General features: G+C 35.0%; 1 protein-coding gene across 2 annotated transcripts in view; it reads left to right on the top strand.

The window, feature by feature from the left end:
* Window positions 1–25,860, top strand: part of dock11 (dedicator of cytokinesis 11) — a 68,693-nt gene that overhangs the window by 27,561 nt on the left and 15,272 nt on the right. The window contains exons 24-43 of one of the 2 annotated variants that reach the window (XM_058394703.1): window positions 659–780; window positions 920–989; window positions 1,204–1,332; window positions 3,959–4,030; window positions 5,455–5,601; window positions 6,697–6,780; window positions 10,653–10,764; window positions 11,395–11,433; window positions 12,836–13,017; window positions 15,421–15,534; window positions 17,585–17,651; window positions 17,802–17,887; window positions 18,693–18,807; window positions 19,055–19,121; window positions 23,044–23,091; window positions 23,216–23,358; window positions 23,612–23,727; window positions 23,821–23,958; window positions 24,141–24,323; window positions 24,977–25,090. In XM_058394703.1, coding sequence (XP_058250686.1) covers window positions 659–780; window positions 920–989; window positions 1,204–1,332; window positions 3,959–4,030; window positions 5,455–5,601; window positions 6,697–6,780; window positions 10,653–10,764; window positions 11,395–11,433; window positions 12,836–13,017; window positions 15,421–15,534; window positions 17,585–17,651; window positions 17,802–17,887; window positions 18,693–18,807; window positions 19,055–19,121; window positions 23,044–23,091; window positions 23,216–23,358; window positions 23,612–23,727; window positions 23,821–23,958; window positions 24,141–24,323; window positions 24,977–25,090 — 2,148 coding nt within the window. The remainder of the gene's footprint in view (window positions 1–658; window positions 781–919; window positions 990–1,203; window positions 1,333–3,958; window positions 4,031–5,454; window positions 5,602–6,696; window positions 6,781–10,652; window positions 10,765–11,394; window positions 11,434–12,835; window positions 13,018–15,420; window positions 15,535–17,584; window positions 17,652–17,801; window positions 17,888–18,692; window positions 18,808–19,054; window positions 19,122–23,043; window positions 23,092–23,215; window positions 23,359–23,611; window positions 23,728–23,820; window positions 23,959–24,140; window positions 24,324–24,976; window positions 25,091–25,860) is intronic. The other variant, XM_058394704.1, reaches the window with a different exon arrangement.

The raw sequence follows: 25,860 nt of genomic DNA, 5'->3' as shown, positions 1-25,860 counted from the left end.
CTCCACATACTATAACATAATTTACTTTTTTAATTTTTAAATGATTATTCCCTCATGGAAGAAGAAATAATAATAATAATAATTATTATTTATTATTATTATTATTATTATTATTATTATTATTATAGTAACAACTTCTACAGGGACCTTGTATGGCACAAGCTCCAAATATTACATATTACATAAGGGTAATAATAAATAATATACTGTATAAAAAAAGATAAACCTTCTTGTTATTTTCAAAAGAATAAAAAATGTCTACATTGATAATATAGTGATGCTTTCTGTATAAGCATTGTTACATTAAGGGTGTCAGTGCTTAATGCAATACTCAGCAAGTTTTCTGCCACAGGAAAGTAATTAATATGTCTCAAATAAAAGGTGCACATTCTTACACATTGTTTCTATGGTAACAATTAATTCACAGGGACTAGCTGGTATTTTAGATCACTTATTATAGTCACAACGTGCAATGATTGCTATGATGCACATTTGTGTACACCTTAAAAGTCTCATTAGTGTAAATGAAATCTCTTTGTATTTAGGGTGTACAAACCTTTGCCTCAACTATACGTTAGAATAAATGAAGCAAGTGGAATGTCCAAGAGAACATATTGATCTTAAAAAACAATGTCTCCTTCTTCTCATCTTGTCGCAGTGCCTGCATGCTGTGGAGACTCAGGTCATCATTAAATTCTTGCCCACCGTGCTAGTGCAGCTCTTCAAGGTCCTCACTATGGCAAGCAAAGAGCCTCAAGATATTGCCGTCAACGCCACACGGTAAACTCATTGCTCCGATCTAGTAATTGTGCATTAATGGTGCTCACAACTGACACCCATTCATTAATACAAATGTCTCATTTATACATGGTACAGTATATAGTCTGAGGATGGTAATAACTAGCAATGTTTCCCACAGTGTGATCATTCACATTGTGTCCCAGTGTCATGAAGAAGGCCTGGAGCATTACCTGCGCTCTTTTCTTAAGGTAAGTATATTTATTATTGTCTCTCTGGTTAATGATTCCCTTATCCTTTATTTAATGTTGTTCTTTATTATTCACTTTGGAGGATATGATGATTGATATATTATTGATATCTGTAACATAATATGTTTAATTTATTGAAGTGGTTAATATTTGGCATTATTGTAACGGTTTAAACTAATAGGATTTATTTAAAAAATGTCTCTTCTGTCCGTAGTATGTATTTCTCACAAACAATGCTGCATCAGGAAACTCTCATGTGACCACACATGAAGTTTTAGCCACAACTGTGACTGCAATTCTGAAGCAGACTGCAGACTTCAACACCTGTAACAAGCTATTGAAGGTATTATTATTATTATTTTATTATTATTATTATTAGTAGTAGTAGTATTAGTATTAGTATTATCATTATTATTATTAAATTAAATTAAATTTTCAGTTTAATTTATTTGTATAGTGCTTTTAACAATAGACATTGTCTCAAAGCAGCTTTACAAAAGTATGGAAACATAGAGAAGTAAACAAAAAACTAATTTTATTTATTTATTTATTTTTTTTGATGATTTGCATGATTAAATTTGGCAATGTTTTGCGCCGGATGGCTTTCCTGACGCAACCCTCTCTATTTATCCGGGCTTGGGACTGAAAAGTTAGGGAGGCCAGATTAAGATGGTTTGGACATGTTTAGAGGAGGGAGAGTGAGTATATTGGTAGGAGAATGTTGGACATGGAGCTGCCAGGCAGGAGGCAAAGAGGAAGGCCAAAGAGGAGGAATATGGATGTTATAAATGAGGATATGAAGCTAGTGGGTGCAAGTGTGGAGGATGCAGACGATGGGGATAGGTGGAGAGAGATGATTCGCTGTGGCCACCCCTGAAGGGAAAAGCTGAAAGAAGAAGATTATTATTATTATTATTATTATTATTATTATTATTATTATTATTATTATTATTATTATTTCTCTGGGTTCTCTGGTTTTCTTACACTTCCAAATAATGTCAGTAGATGGCTTGGTGATGGTAAATAGCCCCTAGGAGTATGAATATATATATTTGTGTGTGTGTGTGTGTGTGTGTGTGCAAAAAACTAGTTTGTTATTCAGAGTGTGCCTTGCACCCAGTTTTCCCAGAATTATGGAATAAAATCACTGTCAAAAATAATCGTACGTAATTCAGAACATTTGTGTGTAATTTTAATTTACTTGTGCGTAATTTAAAAGTATTGTATGTAATTCTGTGTTTTGTCCAAGTTGGATTCCAAAATCTACGACCACGACAGTTTACAGATACGAAATTTTGTGTGTTAGTTAGAGTTCAACTCCAAAATCTACGATGGAAGATGAATCGATTCCACGAAGCACGTAAACCACTGGCGCCTCTATTACAAAGATAGTTTAAATATAGTAGGTAGGATTAGCTCTCAGGGATCACAGTACTTTTTGTAGAAAATCTAATATTCATTGTGATTACAAACAATATAACAGGGTATTGAACTGTATTCTAAAGGCCTTTGTACTGTTGGTCAGTAATACAGTACCCAATGTAACTGAAGATCTTCATTTACCTTCTTTTAAAATAAATGGGCAAGATTTTATTAGGTGTAGCCTGACAAATAAAGTAATAAGAACTTTATTGACCCAAGATAAATTTCCAAATCAAGTCGAAATAATGTGACTCACATTTTCCCCAAGAGCTCTAATTTAAAAATAGAGCTCTTGGGGAAAATGTGAGTCACATTATTTCGACTTGATTTGGAAAGAATCATCTCCTTTCCCATACCCCCCAAAGCCAACACTTTAAAATTTGTAATGATATCTATATCTTTAGAGTTTCTTAGATATAGATTTAATATAGATCACAATAATTGTACCTTTTGTGATGTTGATATTGAAACGACTGTACATTTATTCTTTGACTGTTCATTCAGTAGAGCCTTTAGGTCTGAGACATTTGAGTGGCTTAAAGTTTCAATCAAGCGTTCTCCTCCATTTTCTAAACATGATATAATTTTTGGTTTATTAATGGAAGATGTACATACTTAATTTGTACTAAATATTATTTTCATTTTGGGCAAATTTTATATTCATAAATGTAAGTGCCTTAAAACAAAGCCATTGTTTTCTGTTTTTCAAAAGGAATTTTGGACCTACTGTAAATCTGTAAGATTGTTAAAATGTAAAACTGGAAGAATACTGTTTAGTTTATTGCAGAAATATTATTGTATTTGTGTTTTTGCAATTAATTAAAAAATCAATTCATCTTCCATCGGATAGTAATGCCTGTGCATGTGGCCTTGATGACGTATTTTTGACAGTGGTTTAACACACTACATTCATTCATTCATTCATTCATTGTCTATACCCGCTTATTCCTAGGACTTCTAGGGTCACGGGGGTCTGCTGGAGCCTATCCCAGCACACATAGGGTGAAAGGCAGGGGTACACCCTAGACAGGTCGCCAGTCCATCGCACACACTACATTCGTGGGTGTAATTTCTCATGCCGTGTGTGTAACAGAGGTGTTGTAAAAACTAGCGCTGTGTCTGTAAACTGTCGTGGTCGTAGATTTTGGAATCCAACTCGGACAAAACACAGAATTACATACAATACTTTTAAATTACGCACAAGTAAATTAAAATTACACACAGATGTTCTGAATTCTGTACGATTATTTTTGACAGTGATTTTATTCCATACAGAATAGGCTCTGGATCCACCAACCCTGACCAGATTATTGAAGATGAATCAATAAATGAGTGAAACCTGCAATACTTTCTTCGAACAGCTAGACATATTTGGGCTTTTTCTCTTTACAACATTTGAATTTTCTTCACAAGCCAGACAGCCAGCCAGCCTCAAAACATAATTTAGCACAAGCAGAGATAGCATCAGTCACAAATTGTTGTGAAGAATTCAGTTCCTTTACTTAATTGTCTTCAGTGAACATGTGTTTATTTGTCTTATATTTCAGTACTCATGGTTCTTCTTTGAAGCGATGGCCAAGTCAATGGCACATTACCTCTTTGAAGGCAGCAGAATGAAGGTTTGTTCTTTTTCACCTCATTTCCAGCTCACACTCTCTTCTAAATCTATTATAGAATTTGTACAGCATGAAGAAGGAGACAAATATAATGCTATTTGAAAAAAAAAAAAAGAAGATCATGGCGTGTAGTAACACATCCATAAATCTAGGAGAGATGAAGTTAGAGATATATAGGTCTCAGACTGAAATACTACACCCATGAGTCATTAAGTTTGCAATCCATTAAGTTGGCATTCCACATGTCTGTGTACGTGTGCATCTGAGCATTGTGTGCTTTTGGAGCTTCACTGTGCTTTTTGGAGTAATGCAAAATCACAAAAAGGTTATGTAACCTTGACATTAAAACGAATTAAATTATTCTGTTAGTTATGAGTAGACAGCTATTAGAGGTGGTACGAAAACATGGAAGTGTTTACAAAATGCATATTCAATGATTCTGGTGTTTTTACATGGATTTAAAGAGCTTCCTCAGCCATTTGGTATTTTATTTGGATATACTGTACAGTATAAATGGCTAAACGTTACATTTAAAAAGTACTTGACATGTCTTAGCTCTTATTTTCTATAAGATCACTTCATGATCTTCCAATAAAGTTAAAGTAGATCTTCCATTAAAGAGCCAGTTCCATCCTGCAGGCGGAACTGAAGACAACTTATTGAACATTTTTAACCAGTATAATCAGATTCATTATTTTATGGCTGCAAGTCTGATATAAAATAAGTCTGGACAGTGTTGGCTTTCAGTGTGAGAGATGATTTTTATCTCTGTTGGGGAAAACACAGATCCAAATTTTCTTACACAGAACTTCAGTGGTTAAAGATTAAGCCCTTCATATTTTAGATGCTTATGAACAAGCACCTCACATAGTTTGATATAAACATTTACTTTAAAGATAGAAACTTTAAAGTTAGAAAAAACGAACAATTTTTTTTAGTTTTTTGTCTTTTTTTTTTTTTTGCTTTTCTATAATTTTGTTACCTGAGTAGGCTAGATAAAAATAGAAATACTTATGAAAAAATGATATCTTAAAGTCCTGAGTGTGTACTTTTATGTGAGCCATTACTCATTCTACTGTGTATTGTGACATGACAAAGAAATTCAATGCTGAATATGGTGTTGTAGAAGTTTGGAGAAAATAGCACACTGCTAGGCACAGGCAAGGATAAAAAGGTTCACAATTTATCTGCGCTGGTGTGCAACAGGATTTATAATCAAACTCAAAAAACAAAGCAAGAAAAACATTGTCAATCATTGGCTACATTATCCAGGATCAAGATAACCTTACCAAGGTCTGCCTAAGCTGATGCTTAGCCTTGAGTAGCAATCTCTGCTCACAAGCAGCTTTTCTTGTAAAATTTTCCACAATGGACACACTAAAATAGGTGCAAGTTCTATTTTTTTTGGCTTCTGGTTCCTCTCACAGATGCCTAGAGCGCAGAGGTTTCCAGATTCGTTCCAGCAAGCACTGCAGTCTCTGCTGCTCTCCATCATGCCTCACATCACCATACGCTATGTGGAGATCCCTGAAGAGGCTCGTTGCGTCAACATCAGCCTGGCCAACTTCATTAAGGTATCTGCATGTACTTACCCGGGCATATAACCAACACGCAGACACACAGCCATGGAGAGAGGGTGGTTAGCAGTAGATAGCACCATCATGTTAGAAAAAGCATTTTGTTTTTTCAAGAATTTGTGCACTTTTTGTCCACTTGAACCTAATCAATAATAATGTAAAAATTTCTTTCTAGTCAATATGTGTTATGTGTCTTGAGCAATATATTTTTTTCTCAATTATTTTTTGAAAACAAATATTTGTGACCTTTTTTATTGTACTATTAGTAGAATTGTCAAAGTATTATCTGTTTCTATCTGGATGAAAAGACATTTGTGATATGGAGTATTAAACTTTTGACATTCCCACTATCACACACTTCATCTTCAAATATTTCAAAGTATGAGACAGCTAGAAGGTGGATTTTTCAACACTGGCCACTCAGCACAGATAAAAATGTATTATTCTAATATTATTTGATTATTATTTATGGGGCCAAGCACCAAAGGTGTATCAGTACCCTATTGTTATTCTACCTTATCTTCTTCTTCTTCTGGAAAGAAGTTGTCTATGGTGTCCCATAGAACCGTCTGGTAAAAAGCTGTAAAATGTGGCACATTGATTGTAAAAGATTTAAGGAATATTTTGACCAAACTTGGGCCGAGTGCTTCAAGCGCACTAGCGCTAGCTTTGGCTCTAATTTGGGCCTAATTTGGAAGTACATTTTTGGCTTAAAAGACTTAAAAATTTTCTACCATCTTGGACTTTGTCAAAAGAAACAAACAAACCTCTGGTTCAAATCATTTTGACACAAGTCTAAATGTCAAAGTACATAGCAACTGACAACACTACAGACCACAGCTTTAGAGGCAGCAGCAGCAGCAGTGTCACCCTGCTGCCCATTTGTTCATCTAGACCTTTCCTCCTACAGTTAGAGAATTCCACTATCTGTGGTATAAACATACACATCATGAGTGAAAAAAACAAATCGCTCTTGAATCCCTTTGCCTAAATTTATGACTCTGCTATCGTGTGATTGCGAATTAAAAATACAATAATATATTTCCTTGCTTTGAGGTTAAATTGTGAATATGCTTTTACCTCTCCAAACAGCGCTGCCTGACCTTCATGAACAGAGGATTTGCATTTAGTCTTGTAAATGACTACATGTGTGGATTCAGCCAGAAAGATCCTAAGGTAAGAACAGTCATATGCATTGGGTTTATGGTAAGAGCAGTACTTCGAAAGAAAGATTAGTGATTGTGGGGTTGTTTAGTATATTACTGCTTCCCACAGAATCATAGACCCTTTAAAGCTGCATGATAGTATCAACACGCAGACTGTGGTTTTGAAGAGTCACTCGATTTATGCTGGGGGTTTTGATGACAAAGATGAAAAATATTTTTTTCTGATTTAAGCTAAAACAACAATTTTCAGAAAAAAACTATGGTAGGAGACATCAACTGGTGGATCATCAGTACAGAGGCAAACCTAGTGAAGTATTACAGAGGATCAAGGCCATTTCTAAACATTAACCATCTGGAGTTCAATTATTTTGTTATGAAGGCAGATTATTAAAAAAGGAAAGGAAATAGATGTCACATTTTTAGAGTTTTCGTTATATTCACCAATTTATAGAGAAGTTAAAAGGGCTATGGGAAAAAAGGTAAACAAGGAAAACATTATTTAAAGGGGTTTAGGTTAAATTTAATCTCTGCTTCAGTGTCTCAACTTATGCAGGATATGTAGTATTAATCCAGAGTCTGAACACTATAAAGCAAAACATAACCACATAAATTGTTCAGTCTTATATACAGGCATGAACTAGTCATCAGTGGTTAAGCTTTAAAAGGCAGTCATGTAATCCAGACTTCTATAAAACAAGGAATTTTATGTAGATGAACCTTAACATTTTAGTTTTATTAAATACACCTGACCTATTGTATGTAATAATTACATTTAATAAAATAATAATGCGGAATTATTAGGTTTTTTTTTAGCTTTATGAACGATTCTTGATTATGATTTACATTTTTTGTCTTTACATTTATAAATAAATTGCATTTTATTTAAATAGTTAGTTAAAACTGCAATAGCCAAAATATTAACAGCGCCATCTTTAGCACATTGTACAAAAAATTCTTTTAAATAAAGAATAATTAAAGAAATAAGAAAAAACACTATTTGTACTATTTGCTATAGATGGCGCTGTTACTATTTCTGCACAGCTTAGTGAACCTTTCTTGCTCTACAGCTTGCTCTAAATTGACACATTTCTGACAAGAAATGCCACCGCTGCTGAGAAATCAACTTCCAGGAGGTGTGCTTCTGAAATTTGAGTTCCTTCCCCATTTTACGAAACAATAATGAACAGCACAACACTTCTTACCTTTAAATGAGTTATACTGTATAAACAATATTAGCTTTAGATTAATCGATGTACAGATATATTCATTTGTAAAATCTAAAACACTGACTAAACAGTTTGCAACTCATCCAAGTTGCGAACAAAATACAAACGTCCAGTTTCCCTTTTCCTCTGCTGAGTTGTATTAATGTATGCGATAATTATTATATTGTAAACGATATTATTGTTCACATGGATATTTTCTGTTATTTACTTCTTTTTAACCCCAGCACCAGACAGAACCTTATATTACTGAGGTTAGTAGTCTAGTAGCTCTCAGCTATAGAGTGTTAAATAGCTTTGTGTAGCTGTGCCTAATAAATATAACAAAATATTTACTTGCTTTGAAGTGTGAATATGCTTCAAAATTCTGTAAACACAGCTGCCTGACTTTCATGAACAGAGCATCAGAGTTAAATGTCAAGCTTCTTGGCCTGCGTTTTACCACTTCTCTTGTCGTGTTGAAAATTACGTAATTTTGACCAGTAGATTACCAGATTCATGTTTAATGCATTATAATTTACATACATTTGCCCTTCTAACTTTTCAAATCTTTACCAATTCCATCATGTCTCTGAAGCGATATTTTATCTTGTTTAATCTAAGTGTGCAGTGTTTAAGAGCAGTGCAGTCTTCACACTAGGGTTAGGCTTAGGGTTATCCCTAACCCTAGGGCTTTATCAAGTTAAGAAGGCTGTGTGTATTCTACGTATTGGTTTAAACATTTAAATACTATTTATAGATGTTTTAATAAAAAAAAAACATTGTACAGTCTAGTTTGGAACATTACAACATTAATCTGAATTAATCTTTCATTGCCCAGCTCTAATTATTAGTGAATTTTAGGAAATAAACCCAATGCACTTCAGTTATATCACCAAAATGCCACCGAAAAATTGCTTAAGAAATAGTGTAGAGTTACATTTTACTGTAGATGTATTAACAGCTTAATTAAAGGTTAACATTATAATTATTTCTGGTAAAGAGACATTTGCCTTTGAGCAAAGTGTTGTGGATTTTCATAATTAAAGTGCTGAACCTGCCAAGTGTTAACACAAGATTCTTCTCATGTGTAAAACTCTAAGGAACTTCATTGTGCCTTCGAGTTTTATTGAACTGTCTTTGAGCAGTCAGTAACTGATTTATCCACACCTTTTTCACTCATAGGGTAATAGTGTCATTATTTTTAAACATTTTAGGTGTTATATATATAAATAGGTTTAGTTCATTATACAATACAGATAAAACAGTAACTGTTTTTTGATGCTATCTGCATGTATTTGAATTGCAAATACAAATACATCCTCATTGCTGTGTGGTATCTAACAAAACAATCCACATGGTAACAGGCATACTTCGCATACTTGCTAACTTACTACTGTCAGAAAGGACATCCAGCGTAAAACCTGTGCCAAAAATCAAACACGTGATTCGGACAACAACGTACTGATGCACAAAGTACTACCATTGAAACTGTACAAGAAACCTAATTACTCAGGACAAAGTACCTTTATTAATTAAAATCTTTCTATTCTTTCATTGACAAACCTCCCGTTAATTAAATGTATTAAAGTATTTTAATAAAGCAGTTTTCTATTATGTTCTTCCTGATGAAGAGTACACAGGATGAAGCTCTTGAAGTTTTCTCACACAGCTTTTCTTCCAAAATAATCCGAGTTCCTGATCTGCTTTTTTAAGGAAGCAGTTAAATTTCTATCTAAAAGTAAATAAATTAAAGACTACTTGTTTGAGTAAAATAAAATTCTGATAGAAATTCTGGTTCTACTAAAAATGGGTATTAACTATAAAAATACAAATTCATGTATTCATACAATAGAACTTCAAAAATCTGACAGAAATAACATGAAAAGACGTTTTGGTCATGTTTTCCCATAAAAAAATATTTCTGCAAATAATATTTTTTACTGCAACAAAGATTTGTCGAATTGTCTTTTGACCAGAGTCCAATGTAGTAATCTAAAGATCCTCACATGTCAGTTATGGTGCAATTAATGCTAATTATGTCGAAGTTTTCTGTGGTCAGGCATGTCCTCATATTGCACAGGATGTAATGAATGTGCTCATGAGTATGGCCTCATATCTTGGTTATAGCATTGAGATTTTAGATCTGCTTTTGTTATGTCATAAGAGTCACAAACGGACCTTTTGTGCAGTTTGGGGAAGGGGAAAAAAACATTTTAGACAATCTAATGGTGGTACGTATTTTTCAGAATGGTGTCTTTATCTATACATACATGTACAGTAAGTGTAGTTTATGAAAAAAAATAAAAATACAAGTTTACATGCTGTCATACACCCACACACACCTCGTCACCTGACAAAAAAAGCCATAAAAACATGCCTTTAATTATATGTTTTCTTTTTATTCCTTCAGTCTGTGCAATAATCGTTATGATTCTTATCCTGTTCAACGAAATTAAAAGTGCCATTCAACTCATTAGCCAATTTAAGAAAGTTAAAGATAACACCTTATGCTACTGTCAGTAACGAAAGTAGCTAGATAAATGAATAACAATGTTGTATGACAAGAACCGAAAGTATTCAGTCATACAGGTATTTGTTAGTGGAGTAAAGTTGAAGATGTCTGGTGTATGCCGTGGGGTGGAGCTGTCCCATGTCGAACTACTCTTTGCATTTACAGGTATTGACAGAAATGAAGTTCTACTTCCTCATGGCAGCGTGCAATCACGAGCACTACATTCCCCTGAACCTGCCAATGGCATTTGGCCGTACCAAGTTACAGAGAGTCCAGGGTATGTGTAGCCGATTCTCTTACATGTTTGTTACTGTACTTCACCTTCCCCTCTACTACCTTACCTGCACTTACACACTACACATCTGAGATCACTCTAACTACAAACTCTGACCTCGATAGCTTTATATCTATATGTAAAAATGTACATAACTCTCTGTAATATCTGTGTGGCTTTTGATTACATCTGTTCAATTTTGACTTTAGTTTGATACATTGATATTATGTCCTTTTCTCATTGTGGTCATAGTAATAATATCTATATTAATAGCTTTAAAACATGGCACTGAAAAAAAAACAAACCCTCAAACCCTCTTTTTACTTTTACTTGAAATCCTGACCATCGAAGCACTTTTCTAATACAGGCATAGAGGTTGTAACTATCAAATGCTTTATAGACGCATGGATACATTTGGAAACCTTTTCACAGATAAACAGGTTGACATCAGAGCAGGTTACATTCTTTTCTCTGCACTAAGATGATCTGATCGTAAAGAGTTTTTATATAACAGCTAGTCAAGCATTACATGAGTGTTACTTTTACCACTTTGAACACACTCTCATCTCCCTCCCTGCACGATGTCCTCCTTTTTTCATTCTCTCTTTTCTGTTTGTTTTTGCTCATGATCAGATTTTATTTCATACGCGGCGGAGTGTTTTGGCGTCATAGGTAGGTGGTGCCGGCGTACATCAATACGAAACAAGTCCGGGCTGCCGTTTATAACCACACTAACTAGCTAGCCACTTTCCTGCCAACAACCATTATCAAGCTTGAACATCTAACTGTCATTGCATCTGACATTTCAGGCCTGGGCCTGTGCTTTTTATTGTCTGCTTTATTCTGCTGAAATCCAGTAGTTCATTATGCCTTTTTTTATCCTGAATGAACAGTTTTGAAATGAATGTTTTGAAGTGCATTTGTGTATGTTAATGCCATAAATAACAGTACTTCCTCACAGATAGGCGTCACCTGTCTTCGTCACACTCTTATCTCCCTCGTGCCCTCTGCACTGTATGATTGGTTACTTTCAAAGTACAGAAGGACCTTGTGTGAATCAGTGGTTTCTCTTAGTGCTATTCTGCAGAAACAAAATATATAAATAAGTGTGGAATTAGATAGAAATAGTAGAAAAAGATGAGAGAGAGATCCTGCTGCATAAACACAAGTTCTTTCTGAAAGTCATGGTCTTTTTGTTGTAGAGAGCTGGGGAATGCAATACGGTGAACAATCGAATCATCTTTCAAAGAAAACAAAATTCAGTTTTTATTTTGTGTGAAACTGTGTTTTTGTTATGATCAGAAACACCATGTTTTCATAAAGACACACATTTCACACTCACGATCAGATTCAGGTCTGTGTCTTGATGACTGAGGGAAGATCTGTTCTCATTTGTATATAATTGTACCATGTAGGCCGACAAGGCTTGGAATGCTTATTGCTTGTATAACAAGTTAAAGGGTGCTGCTTTATAGTATTGGGTTGCTTTTCTGAACTCTTTTTACCAGAAGCCAATGTGCCCATGTTCAGCATTGAATTTCTTTATCACGTCTCACTTCATAGTAGTGCTTCGTGGCTCATATGAGATTAGACACTCAGGGCTTTAAGAATTTGTAGTTTTGCATAAATACTTCTGTTTTTATCTAGACTATGAGGGGCAATATTTGTTTTATAGAAAACTTCCGAAAACAAGAATGATTAGTTTTTTTTCCACACAAATGTTTATATCTTCAAAGTAAATGCTGATATCAAACTCATTTCTGCTCTCTGAGATGCCCCAAGTGCTTTTACATAAGCATCCAAAATTTGAATGTGTTATCTTGAGCCACTAAAAAATTCTGAATACGATTATCAGAAGTAAAAACATCTCGCACTGAAAGCCTGACTTATTTTATGTCAGACTAATAAAATAATGAATTAATTTTGATTAAAAATGTATATAAAGTCGATTTCTAATCCACCGTCAGAATGGAACAAAAAGTGTACTGGTAAAAAGGGTTACTAAGAAATGAATTTGGTTGTTAATGCTGCTGGTAACACTGATAATACGAGTAAAACCAATAATACATTGCAGATCAGAGTCTGGAGTACAGCCTCACTGAGGACTACTGCAGGAATCATTTCCTGGTGGGTCTGCTGCTGCGCGAAGTGGCCGAGGGCTTGCAGGGAAACCCGGACATCAGGCAACTGGCTGTAGCTGTTCTGAAGAACTTGATCATTAAACATGCCATGGATGACAGATACACGTCCTTCAAGGCAAGTAATAACTCTTATGCTGGCGGCTTCCTTCTGGAAATAAAGGAGTTGTATTTAGAGTTTCTTAATTCAGTACAAACAGTTGGTCAATGCAAATCAACTGTAGTTCTTTAAATAACATGCTTTGTCCTGATGTTCCCTGTATAAAATGTATTTACAGCCCACAGTATGAATTTTTTAGCTGTAAACGAAGTGTTATATATATCAAACTATCAACTGTTCCTTGCTCAAGCCAGTATCATGACAAATGGGCTTAAGATATGTACAGTTTCAGTATAAAAGCCTCATTAGTCAACTCTGACTAAAGCACTTGGCATTTGATCCATATGAAGATGTCACAGCCATCTGTTCCCAGTCAGTTTCGATGTTATCACCTTTCATATTTACATACATAGCTCATTGTGATGTGCAATTGATGGTGTGATATACAGTACTCAAGGGCGTAGTCTGGAAGCGATAATCAATTCGCGAGAATCCAACAAACACAGTCTATATTCATCGAAACAGGTAGATGAATGCAGAACAGTGTAATCCATATTAAATATAATAACAGTAAATGTTAAAATGTTCAAAATCAGAGGAATACCATGATTACAGGCAGCAGAAACCTAGACCAGACAAGGGCAGAATCCTAACTCTAACCCTAACCCAAGTCAAAGGAGTGCCAGAAAAAACAAAGCAGGACAGAATTAAAAAAAAAATAAAAGCTGCCACGTAATCAGTGATGATGCGACTCTCACACCTTGCTTTATTATAGATAAACCATTATATTGTACAAGCAGATTTCTAACAATTTACAAAAGTTTTAAAATACTTTTCATAAAGTGCCTGGTGACTCTTATGATGCTTTTTGACAAAAATCTTTGACAGGAAGCCAACATATCGTACATTACTGCATCCAGTCTGGATAGGACGAAGACACTTTTATGATGGTGGAAGAATAGATTTACAAGCTAATCAATGCTAAGCATGTAAATAACAAAAAATTATAATGAAAAAATGATTTTCCTGAGAATAAGCAAGAAAGCAGCCAAGAACATGTTGGCAGGACTCAAAAACAAAACAAAACAGGGTAATTCATTTTTAATGGAAAATTATTATTATTATTATTATTATTATTAGGTATTTGTAACATCCATATTTACATGTTGATCCCTATCCTTTGATGCAGCTTTTACTGCTTTCTTTCTTTGCCAGGCTTAGAAAAGGAATTAACTGTACCTAAACCTTAACTGTACCTTACATGTAAATTAATCTCTTCAGGCTGTGTATTATTGTACCACTGACAATATAATCTCAAACCCCTGTTTACGCCTTTGTGCAGATGACTTTGAAATTAAATCTTAACCAGGACACTGATAAACAACTTCTGTCTGTTATGCAAAAAATTCGCTCTGTGTGTTTCTGTACATCAAATTGTAAAGAACCCGGAGCCAACGCGAACTGTCGGTTGGATTAATTCTGCTTGCACGTTTTCTAGTTTAGACGATCCGAACAATAAGCTTAACTCACCTGCTGTAGATGTCAGCTTTCAAATTAGACTGCACAAAAGTAAACTGCCAGTCACAAGCTTCTAAATTATATATCAGAACACAAACAGCTTTCAGAGTCACAGCCAGATGGTCTTAGACAGTAAAAGACAAATTTCATCAAATTTTACCTTGTCAATGTTAGTTAAAGTTTTTTGGATTTATGGAGATAACAGAAGTGTGCTGGTGTGAACAGAAAAGCATCCATGCATCACTGACCTCTGATCCACAGACGGGACTGTCTAAAGTGTGCAAACATTTAGGTATAATGTTTCGTTAATTTGCATGCGAGTGTCACATCAGTTAGTGCTTCTTTTCAGGATCAGAGCTCCATGTTATCCCTGTGTTTGTGTTTTATTATTATTTTTATTATTAATAGCATTATTATTATTATGGTGGTGGTGTTTATTATTTTATTATTATCTTTTTTTTTTTTACATTATTTTTCATTTTTATTAAGTCATTTTTATATAGTAAAACAACTATGAATTCTATGTTACTAATTATTTTATTATAAAAAGTAATTTTTTTTTTTAACCACTGTTTATTGAATTTTCTTCTGGGAACAGTAATATAAAACAAAAAGCAACGATACAACTTTAGAACCCACACCAACCCATCCCACCCCAGTAGACTTAAAATACAGAATGTAGAATAAAATATAATCACCTACTATGAAAATAATAATAACAGTAATAATAGTAGTAATAATAATAATAATAAATAAATAAAAATAAAATATTTTTTTACAATGATTTAAAAAAGCTTAATGACATACATGTATAAATAGTTAAATTAATAACCTGATATAAAATAATATAATTATGACCATTTGTATTTATTTGTGTATTTATTTTGCTTAAACCCTAAACAGAATCACCAGGCCCGCATTTGTGTGCTCTACCTGCCACTCTTCGAGCTGCTCTACCAAAACCTGAATCAGCTGAATGCCAACAAGCAACCTTCAAGATCTGGCTTTGGCATCATGGTACGTTTCTACTGTTCATCCAGGAGTATAAATAGTCACGGAAAATTCTTCACTGATGTTCATTGCTGACGCATCTTGCAGTCATTCAGAACATCATGGTTGTTGCCACAGAAGAAGGGTTGCACTGACAGAGATGTGAGGAACGATTAATGTCAATTTATAATGTCAATAATAAATTAATGTGCAGCTGTTGCGCTTGAATTAAAAACACAAACAAGCAAACATGATCCCATATTAACTGTAAGGAACGTGTTGGTATAAACAATGGATTAATCGTTCAGATTATAGGTTAATGGCCAGTGAGAATGTGCTGACTTGTTTTTCTTGTTTCAGGCTGTAAGTCAAAGCTACGCCTTTAAAAAACAAAAACAAAAGCTGTGTCTTTAATGAGAAAATAAAAAGTAATAAGGCATTTTGTATATCATAGAATTTTGCTTTCAAATGCAATAGACTGATATACAGCCAAGTCCATAAATATTTGGACACTAAGAAAGTTATTGTTATTTCTCTGTCTGTTAAATATATAATCTAGTTGAAATGTAAAAAAAAAAAATAGTAGTATAGATAGTTTTTATTTGAGGCATTTACACCTAAATCAGGTGAACCTGTCCTTTGAGCCCCGTCTCACCTCCTAATGTTATCGGGCAGTTGATAAAATAAATAGATAAAATATCTAGAATGTATTTCATGTGTGGCTTTTGTATTTAGAATCGGTTGATGTCAACTCTCAATATGAAGTTGTCACCGCCAGTGAAACAAGCCATGATTAGGCTCTAGCCACAGAAATACATCAGAGACATAGCAAAACATTCGCTGTGGCCAAATATTTACTACATTCTTACAATGAGCAACCACGGCGGTGAGCATAGAAACACCGAAAGGCAGAAAACAATGGCAGAATAACTGTTTCCTTGATAAATAAAAAAAAGTTGGCCTGATCAAAAAAACAGATCAAACACACCTTCCAGGAGTTTGTTATATCTGTGCCAAAGTCAACAATCAAGAAAAGCCATGACTAAAGTAAATATGGATAAGTCCCAAAAACAAGAAGACTAGACTGAAGTTTAAGCTAAAAAAAACCCACCTCAACAGTTCTGGAAAAACAACCTTTCATGATGAGACGAAGATCAACCAAAATGATGGGAAGAAAAGTAAGGAAAGGACTGCTGATGATCTAAAGCATGTCCCCTCATCTTACGCCGTGGGTGTGTATGGCTTCCAGTGGAACTGGTTCACTGGTATTTATCAATTGTTTGTCTGCTGACAAAAGTGGCATGAAGAAATCTGAAGTGTATGTGGCTCTTTCGTCTGCTCAGCTAAAGCCGAACACATTAGATAACACTTCACAATGCAGATGTGTTAATGACCCAAAGCAAACTTTGAAAACAACCCAAGACTTTTCAAAAGGAAAGAAGTGGAATGTTCTGCAATCACTACATTTTTAATCACCTGAGCTGAAGCCAAGTGAGCATGCATGTCACTTTGATAAAGGCCATTCATTTTTATATTCATGGACATCAGATGATTAATATAAATCTCTGTAAATTTGTTGTTGTTCTCATGGATGCAGTGCTTTCTGAAGTTGTGGAAAAACCCTGTGGCTGTTGCTAGAGCAAAAAATGCTTGTTTGAACGAGCCAAAAAAAGATTATTTATTTTGCAATACCAAATTTTGCTGTTTTACGATGGACATATTTCCATGGACATTTATATTTCCTAAAATATGTATTTGGTTTACATGAATTTTGATGATTTTGTGAAACAGAAAATCTTCTTGAATAGTAGATAAAAGGTAAATGGTATGTCAGAAAAACTCCACCCATTGTCTATTTGTTTTTGTAACAGCTTTGTTTATAGCTACCTCTCAGGTCTGAACAAAGATGTGCACAATATTTGGTTTAACTGTTTTGTATTAAATTCACATCTAATTCAGCTGGGAAAGATACATATTTGCTTTTTTGCATGTGTTGGGCAGGTTTCAAGCTGAAAACTCAAATGTAAATCTGAATACTCAGATGAAAACTATTTTCTTTGTTTCACTTCCTCCTCAGTGCAGAGACGATGTGTCCATGACTACCTTAGACCCTCGGCGTATCAGTACCATCGAAAAGGAACCAAGTGAGTAGAACTGCATGAGTTAAAATAGGTGAAAAGGTTTTCAAATGTGAACTTTATTTATATGAATATGCTACATTTAGCCTATTCTCAAACCCAGTGAGCACATTAGTGATGGGATATGACATGGATTGTGATGTGTTTGTCTTCTAGCTGGGCCGGTTACAAACGGACATTTAAGGAAAGAAGACTCACGGAGCTCGATGTACGGAGACCCTGGCACACCAGATATTAATGAGGTTAGAGTGAGTCTTCGAAAGTTCTAACGTGGCACCGGGAATGTAAAAAGAAGTAGTAGAAGAAGGAGAAAATCTGTGAGGTTCCTGATGAGCACAACTGTCTAACTTTGCCTATCATTAAGCAAGATCATGAATTCATGTCCTGATCATCCAACAGTCATTTATATTTATCAGACACCCTCATCCATATCAACTTATATTGATCTCATTTAAGTCTCTTGCACAAGAGTCCGTCAGTGGCAGCTTGGTGATCCTGGGTTTGAACTCACATCCTTTTAATCAGTAGGCCAACATCTTAACCACTGAGCTACCACTTCCTTAACTAACTTCAATCCAGAAAGTAAGAAAACTGCTTATCAATTTCAACTTCAACAGCAATGGTGAATTACATTGATGTACTGTCTACAGATCAACCACAGTCGTGCTGTGAAATAGAACAGAACAGGAAGATCTGGTTTGAAAACCATTGAAGACGGCTAGATTAAAAGTTTATTTCAGATAAACAAAAGTCACAAAACCTCATTCTCAAACTTGGGCACATGTTGAAAACATCAGATCTGTCAAACACCAGTGTAAGACATGCACTCTAGAGTGTTCTGTAAGTAGGTGACCCTCAGTGGAGCTCTTAACTCAAAGGTCATGCATAGACGAAGTATGTGACTATATTAGGGGGGAAATCCAGAAACGGAGTACTGAAAAAAAAAAAAACATATTATAGCTCAGGCAAATTTAATCATCAGATGAAAATAATAAAATATTTCAAATCTGTTTTCACTCGTAGTAAAACAGAGTGTTTTTCTTTCAGTTACAGAGACGTGGCTCCACAATGAGCACAATGCCGTCAATCGGGCGGCTTGGACCTTATGAGGTCAGAGGACTGCTGCTGTGTTTCCTGCACATTGTAAAGACTGTATCAGAGGGTCAGTACTATGCTATTTAGCTTGTATAATGGCAGATGTTTGTCACGCACAAAGCCTGTCTGATATATTTCATACACAATGTTTATTAAACATGTTTTGTTTAACTGTATTTTGTGTTTAAAAAGTCTGTTTATGGAAAACCGAAACAAATATAGTTGGCACTGAGATACATATTTAACAAGATGTCAACAAGCCTTAAATTTTTACTTAACCTTTAACATCTTACTCAATGGCTCTTATCTCTCAGATACCCTGTTGGCCTACTGGAACAAAGTGAATCCGCAGGACATCATGAACTTCCTCAGTCTCCTAGAGTGAGTTGCTTAAACAAAGAAAAAAAATGGATTTTTAAGTTGTTTGATCATTCACAGGTATGCAAAGTCCTTGTTTATACTGCCACACCTTGCAAGTATGTAAAAACCCTCGCTCTATGCGTCACACACTTTTGATTTATGGTGCAATACGATAAACCCAGATACCTGAATAGCAGTGAACAGAGGCAGTTTCATTGCAAAAAAAGAGTTCTGAGGAAGTAGAGTTTATTTTTAAGGAATAATCAAGCTATCCTAAGACATACCCCAAGCATTAAAGATTTTTAATCCTCTTGGTTTAATGCTTTGTTTAATATGAGCAGGGTTCATGTTTCTCTACTCTAACAATGCCTATTTCCTTTACTATATGCACTTCTAAGTGGAAAGCAGTAATTAAGTCCTGTGGAACTGTCTGGGTTTCCATGGCAAAGGATATTAAATTACTCTGGTCTTCATTTAGATTATACAATAGATCTTGTTAAAAGGTACATTAGTCATCAGTAGTATTTCATACTAATCCAAATAACAGGAAATATGTAGAATATGATTAAAATAGTATACACTATTGTGCAGAGTTGTATAAACCATGGCCTCAGTGTAAGTATATTATGAGGCCCATAAGTTATCATAACTGCTTCGTTGTTTGTGTTTACATTTGGCTCCACTGGTAGACATGGCCCCAGTACCCCTTCATTCTTCCCCATATCAGTCTGTTCAGAAAGAAAAAGAATTGATAAAACAGGAAGCTATGCCCAGTGTAGCCATATACTTTTACAGTATGCAAAAATATTTGCTTTGAAATTAGTACTGGCGCCTGTTTAGGTGTTGCCTATGTTCAGCATTGAATTGCTTTGTTATGTCACACTGCACGGTGGCTCTTATGAAAACAGATACCGTTCTATTTTTATCTAGCCATCTACTCGGGGCAATATAGTCATAGAACAGTTCCAAATGTTTGTTTTGTCCACACAAATGTTTCTATCTTCAAAGTAAATGGTTATATGAAACCCATTTCTGCTCACTGAGACACCCCAAGTCCTTGTTCATCTAAACATTCCATTCGTTATCTTCAACCACTAAAATTTTGTTTGATGTACAATAAAACATCTCATACTGAAATTATGTAACTGCAATCTGTATAAAGCTTTGAATTTTCGAGTGACAGCTTCATATGTCCAATGAAGTAGATACATTCTTTCCATAGAAATGTCTTTAACACCTGTGCTGCTAACAATGCTAAGGTTGCTAGCACCTGCAAGTGTATCAAGAAGAGTACTTGAGAAATTAGATAAATTTATCAGTCACTCTGGATAAGTTTAAAGAGGACTGCCAGATAAAGATGTTTATTGCAATATGAACAGGGTTTTTTTTGTTGTTTTGCTTTTAGTATCTCTTTATCAAGCAATATTAGTATCACGCTAACTAGGTAGTTATCTTCTTGTGATGTAATAGCTTTCCTAATATGTTATAACAAATGTTATGTATTTTTTTATCACCCATCTGTATAGCAAAGACAGGGAATGCTCTTTATTTATTAATAAATTAAAGCTGTTATATTAATAAATAGACAGCCTTCCTCATCACTTGAATGTGATGGCATGATAGTCTTTGCTAATGCTAATGGCAGCTAGCATGCTAACTTTTTGTTTGTAGATCCTGGAGCTTTTTATTCATGGGTGGAAATGAAGGGGGAGCTCAAGATTTATATATATATATATATTAATCAGAACTTTAAAAGTTCAAGTCACCCTGCTTAGCTGCTTGAGGCATCATCTTGACTCATCTTGCCTTGTACTGAAGTTTTATCGAAATATCTTGGGCAGTGTCGTGTAAATCTGTGGAATAAAACCAGCTTGAAGGGAAAGCAGTGAAATCTTTTAAAACAGTCAGGTATTACATTGAATGCAGTGCTGGTTTCGAGGTGATCTGCTATATAAAATCTGCTATCACATCAGAATCCTGTCATGGTATGTGCAATATGATGAAATATAGTCTGATAACAAGCCTGATGAGTCCTGGCTGATTGGTGTGACGCATCATTATTGCATACTGTGAATTAATAAAGGTCTGCAGTGATTAAGTGCAGTGATACTAGATGCACCACTACTCTGGACTTTTTTTTCCTGATGCTTTCCTGCATGAGACCTTAAATGTAAAAAAAAAAAAAAACATGATCATTATTGTCTTGCTGTGTGAATTAACCTGACATCATTTTTCTTGTTTTGATTTTGGAGACATGTCTGGACGCAGCGTCCTTGAAAAGCTTGCTCTGGCATAGTCACAGTTTGGCTGCAGTTTTTACTACTTTGCTCTTTAATACCAGTAACATACGTTTTGTTAACTTGTCTTAAGTCTCAGTGATGAACAATAATTAAAAGCTGTCAATGATTCATTGTCCAAAGTCGTGCAGTTTTACGTCTCCATTTTCCATTAGCTCAAATGGCAGGTTGCACTAGCTGCTAATTTTAGATCCCACTGTTTTGCATGAGGTCAGAAATCTTCTCCATCTTTATGATAAGATTTGACCAGTTTGTCTGTCCTTCATATGGCACAATCAGTGTGGCCAGATACACTTTTAGAGTAGACCCAAAAGAAACATTTCTAAAACATAATGCAAACATGGTTTTATCTTCTTACATACATATTGGAAAAAAACTTAATTGTTTGCCTGACTTCCAAGATGTGTGTAATTTGCATAATTTGCGAGGTGTGCTTGGTATGTTGGTCTGGTATGAAGAGCAGACATCGACAGTCTGTTAGCAGTAACAGCTGCAGTGTCATCTCTAAGACTGTCACTAGTTGGATAGCATATAGCAATCAATTTGGCCAAGTGTGTGCCAACGCATCCTGTTTCTGTCTCTGCCCTGCAAATGACCGTAGTCTGTTTGCAAACAGATCAACTTATCCTATGCTGTAGGTGTTCCAAATGAACTGAAACAGCATCTTTTGAAATCGTCAATTTCCGGTTATAGGCTTGCTGCGAGAGAACACATCTGCTGTCTGTTTGTATCAGCCCTGTTTGCTCTCAAGAAACAGGATGTCTCTGATGATCCACCCACTTCCAGAATTTGTTTGTCCACCTCAAAACTGCTTATAATTTTCTGCTTTCCAGTTGAAAAATGTTACAATGGAGCATCGGTCCACCCTGCTACCAGTACTAGAATTACTGTTTCCTGAAAATTTTGCACGCAGCTTTTGAGGTCATTGTTATGTTACCGTCAAACCTTGTTTTTTTAAAAAAGGCTTGTGTAGGCTGCAAGTTGAGTTTTGTTTGTGTGAACTACATAGTCTGTGCAGGTGTCTCATATTTGATGATCAATCCTAGAGTTTACACATTGTGAGCTGTCACGTGTGTCACTGTGTGTCTTTGTCTGCAAACAGCAGCTAGTCATCCAGATAGAGGAGAGATAGTATGTCACACCACTTCTGTCCAAGTGGATGAATCTACTCCACAGCAATTTTAATCTAGACATGTACTAATAGATTAATCCCCCATCACTCCCACTAATTCTTATTAGTATACTTATTAGTGTAATATTTGTATACTTATTCTTATCTGTGTATTTTTTGCACAATGCACAGAGCACCTAAGCACCTTACTGACCAACCCCAGGTGTTTATATTTAATTCATTATAATTTCATATTTCTATTATTTATTATTTTTTGTGTACTTGCAAAGTAAGCGTTTCATCGTATGGTCTAAACCATGTGTACTTGACAATAAACCTCGTGAATCTTGAAGCTTAAAAAATCCATCCTGCAGATCTATGTTTATAAACCAGGCCAGTTTTCTTAGAATAAAAATCTAAAATTTTAATTTATTTATTTTTAGTGTGAGATTTAGGTATTTAACCACATTTCTTCATAACCTTTTTTTATATATATACGAAAGTATTTTTAATATGCCTGTTATATTTTGGGCAGGATTTCTCTGGTTCAGTTCCGTTATGCTGGTAAGAGGAGTATAAACAGGTAAGATCAGTAATGCACATACAAGTTACAACATCTCATGTAATGTAATTAAATCATTTTTTTCATTGTAAGTTGGTATAATTGCTTTCTGTACACCTGTGTGTGTGTGTGTGTGTGTGTGTAGGTGTCAGGATTCTTGGGTGTCAAGGGCCTTCTCCTCAGACAGGAAGTCTCAGACAATGCCTGTGATGCGTGGCCGCGCCAGCCTTTTGCAGGCCAGTCTGCAGCAGTTTAACACCCTGGAGGCTTCTCATACACTCAACACAGGTACTGAGCATCATTCCTAACACAATTCATGGCTCTGTGACAAAGCTCTGTACAATAGGAAGGACATGTATAATGTAGCTCTTACCAAAATGTTGGTTGTAGACAAAACTCATTTTACACCTTTTATTTATTTTTATTTTATTATTATTTATCATCCTCATTAAACGTTTCCGTTTATTTTTGCTTTATTACCATTAAAAAACTGCAGCATGTGACAAACACATTGCACATACAACTGAATGATTTATTTTAGGTGGCGGCTCTACAGAAGCAGAAATGAACCATCAGGCCCTGTTAGAGGGGAATATCTCTACAGAGGCATGTCTCATTGTGCTGGACACACTTTCTCTTTTCATTCAGAGCTTTAAGGTAACACAAATAGTCGCTAGTTTCTCACCATTTATTTTTGCTGCTTATTGGGCTGTGTGATTATTTATATTGTTTTGAACCTGGTGACTGTAGAACCAGCTTCTGGAGAGTGAGGGACACAACAATCTTATGAAGAAAGTGTTCGATATTTATCTAACCTTCCTAAGAGTTGGACAATCAGAAGTGGCAATCAAACACGTCTTTGCATCACTAAGAGCTTTTATAACCAAGGTGAACACACACACACACACAATGAAGTGTATAGTGAATTACACATATTTTTATATTTATATGTAGCATAAATATGTATATGTTCGTGTTTGTGCATGTTTTGCTTAATAATAATTATGATATTCATAATTAAAATGAAAATGAATTAAAATGAATCATTTCTGGATGGTTGCATGTCTCAGTTTCAGGTGACTCTCTTTAAGGGCAGAGTGACATTGTGTGGCTCGCTGTGTTACGAGGTGCTAAAGTGTTGCATGTCCAAAATGGGGAGTGTACGTGGGGAAGCAGCAGGTCTGCTCTACCTCCTCATGAAGAACAACTTCGATTACACCAAGAGGAAGAGCTTTTTGCGCATGCACTTACAGGTACAGGTACCCCAACAAGGTACATTTTAGGTCACCAGTTCAGCAGGCCATGATAGTATTTAGTGATTCATCAGCCTTTTTTTTAAAAAAAACAACAACAACAACAAGCTATGTTTTAGGTTATCAGTTCAGCAGGCCATGATAGTATTTAGTGATTCATCAGCCTTTTTTTTAAAAAAAACAACAACAACAACAAGCTATGTTTTAGGTTATCAGTTCAGCAGGCCATGATAGTATTTAGTGTTTCTGTCAGCAAAATTTATCTTGGGTCTGTATGTGATAGGGAAGTAGAAGATTGGTAGCCAAAAATAACACATGATTAAAATGGATAGAACCTTATGCTGTAAATATTGGTCTCACCAAGGCTCTGTTTTCACTTTGCCCATCAAAGCCCCCCTCCACATGTTTTACACTATATGGCAAAATGTATGTGAGCACATGGCCCTCACAGCCATATGTATATGCCCTGAACTGTTGCCTGGAAGCATGAAATTATCTAGAATGTCTTTGCTGTAGCATTATGAAGATCTTTCACTCTAAAGGCCATTTTCAGAAATATCCATAATTGGTTAGAAAGGGCTTAGTTGGTTAGTTATGTAACCGTATTTACTTTTTTTTGTTTGTTTGTTTGTTTTGTTCTTCCTCTTTTCCAGATCATTATTGCTGTGAGCCAGCTAATTGCAGATGTGGCCCTGACAGGAAGTTCACGCTTCCAGGAGTCATTATCCATCATCAACAACTTTGCCAACAGTGACAAAGTCATGAAGGTATATATATATATATATATATATAATGTATCTCACAGAATCATGTGTTGACCTACTTCTCCATCACTACAGTGATGATCCTCATGGACAGAGCATAATCGGGAATTTCAGAGCTATTTATATCATGTTCATCATTCTCTTTCATGTAAAGCCAAATGTTGAATTTTTTAATAATGAAACAGGGCTCCCAAATCATTAATGCACTTGAATTGTATATTGTACCACAGCCCTGTCAAATTTACTAGTCTTTTTTGGTCAGATGTTGATATTCAGTATAGTATATTGTTGTGAAAGTATTGCCAGCTGTAATTCAAATCAGCTTTATGTTAATACACTTGATCTAATACAATTTTCTATTGTAACAACCATAATAACTCATTTATAGGGTGCTGTATGGCAGATAAATCAAATGTTTCTTACCTGATATGGTTAGGTTTTCTGGAAGGACATGTTTATTTAATTCTTATGGAAAGAGGATCCAGTGTTCTAAAAGTCAGCAAGTTCTCTGCCACAGGAGGGATATCAGAACAAAAGACTTTCCGGTTTCTCAGTAACTTGACAAGCTTTGCTTTTTTAAGCCTTTATTTAGCCTTAAGAGAATATTAGAGGCTGTTGTGGAAACAAGTGTTCATAGATAATATTAGCTTTTTTAGATTTTTTTATTAAAGCATTAAAGCATTTTAATACACACAGACATTATATATACAGTATATATATATATATATATATATATATATATATATATATGTATATATATATATATATATATT

Source organism: Hemibagrus wyckioides, linkage group LG07 (genome assembly GCF_019097595.1).
Source record: "Hemibagrus wyckioides isolate EC202008001 linkage group LG07, SWU_Hwy_1.0, whole genome shotgun sequence".
Taxonomy (NCBI): domain Eukaryota; kingdom Metazoa; phylum Chordata; class Actinopteri; order Siluriformes; family Bagridae; genus Hemibagrus; species Hemibagrus wyckioides.
Note: the sequence above shows the minus strand (reverse complement) of the source record. Positions and strands in the feature narration are given on the sequence as shown.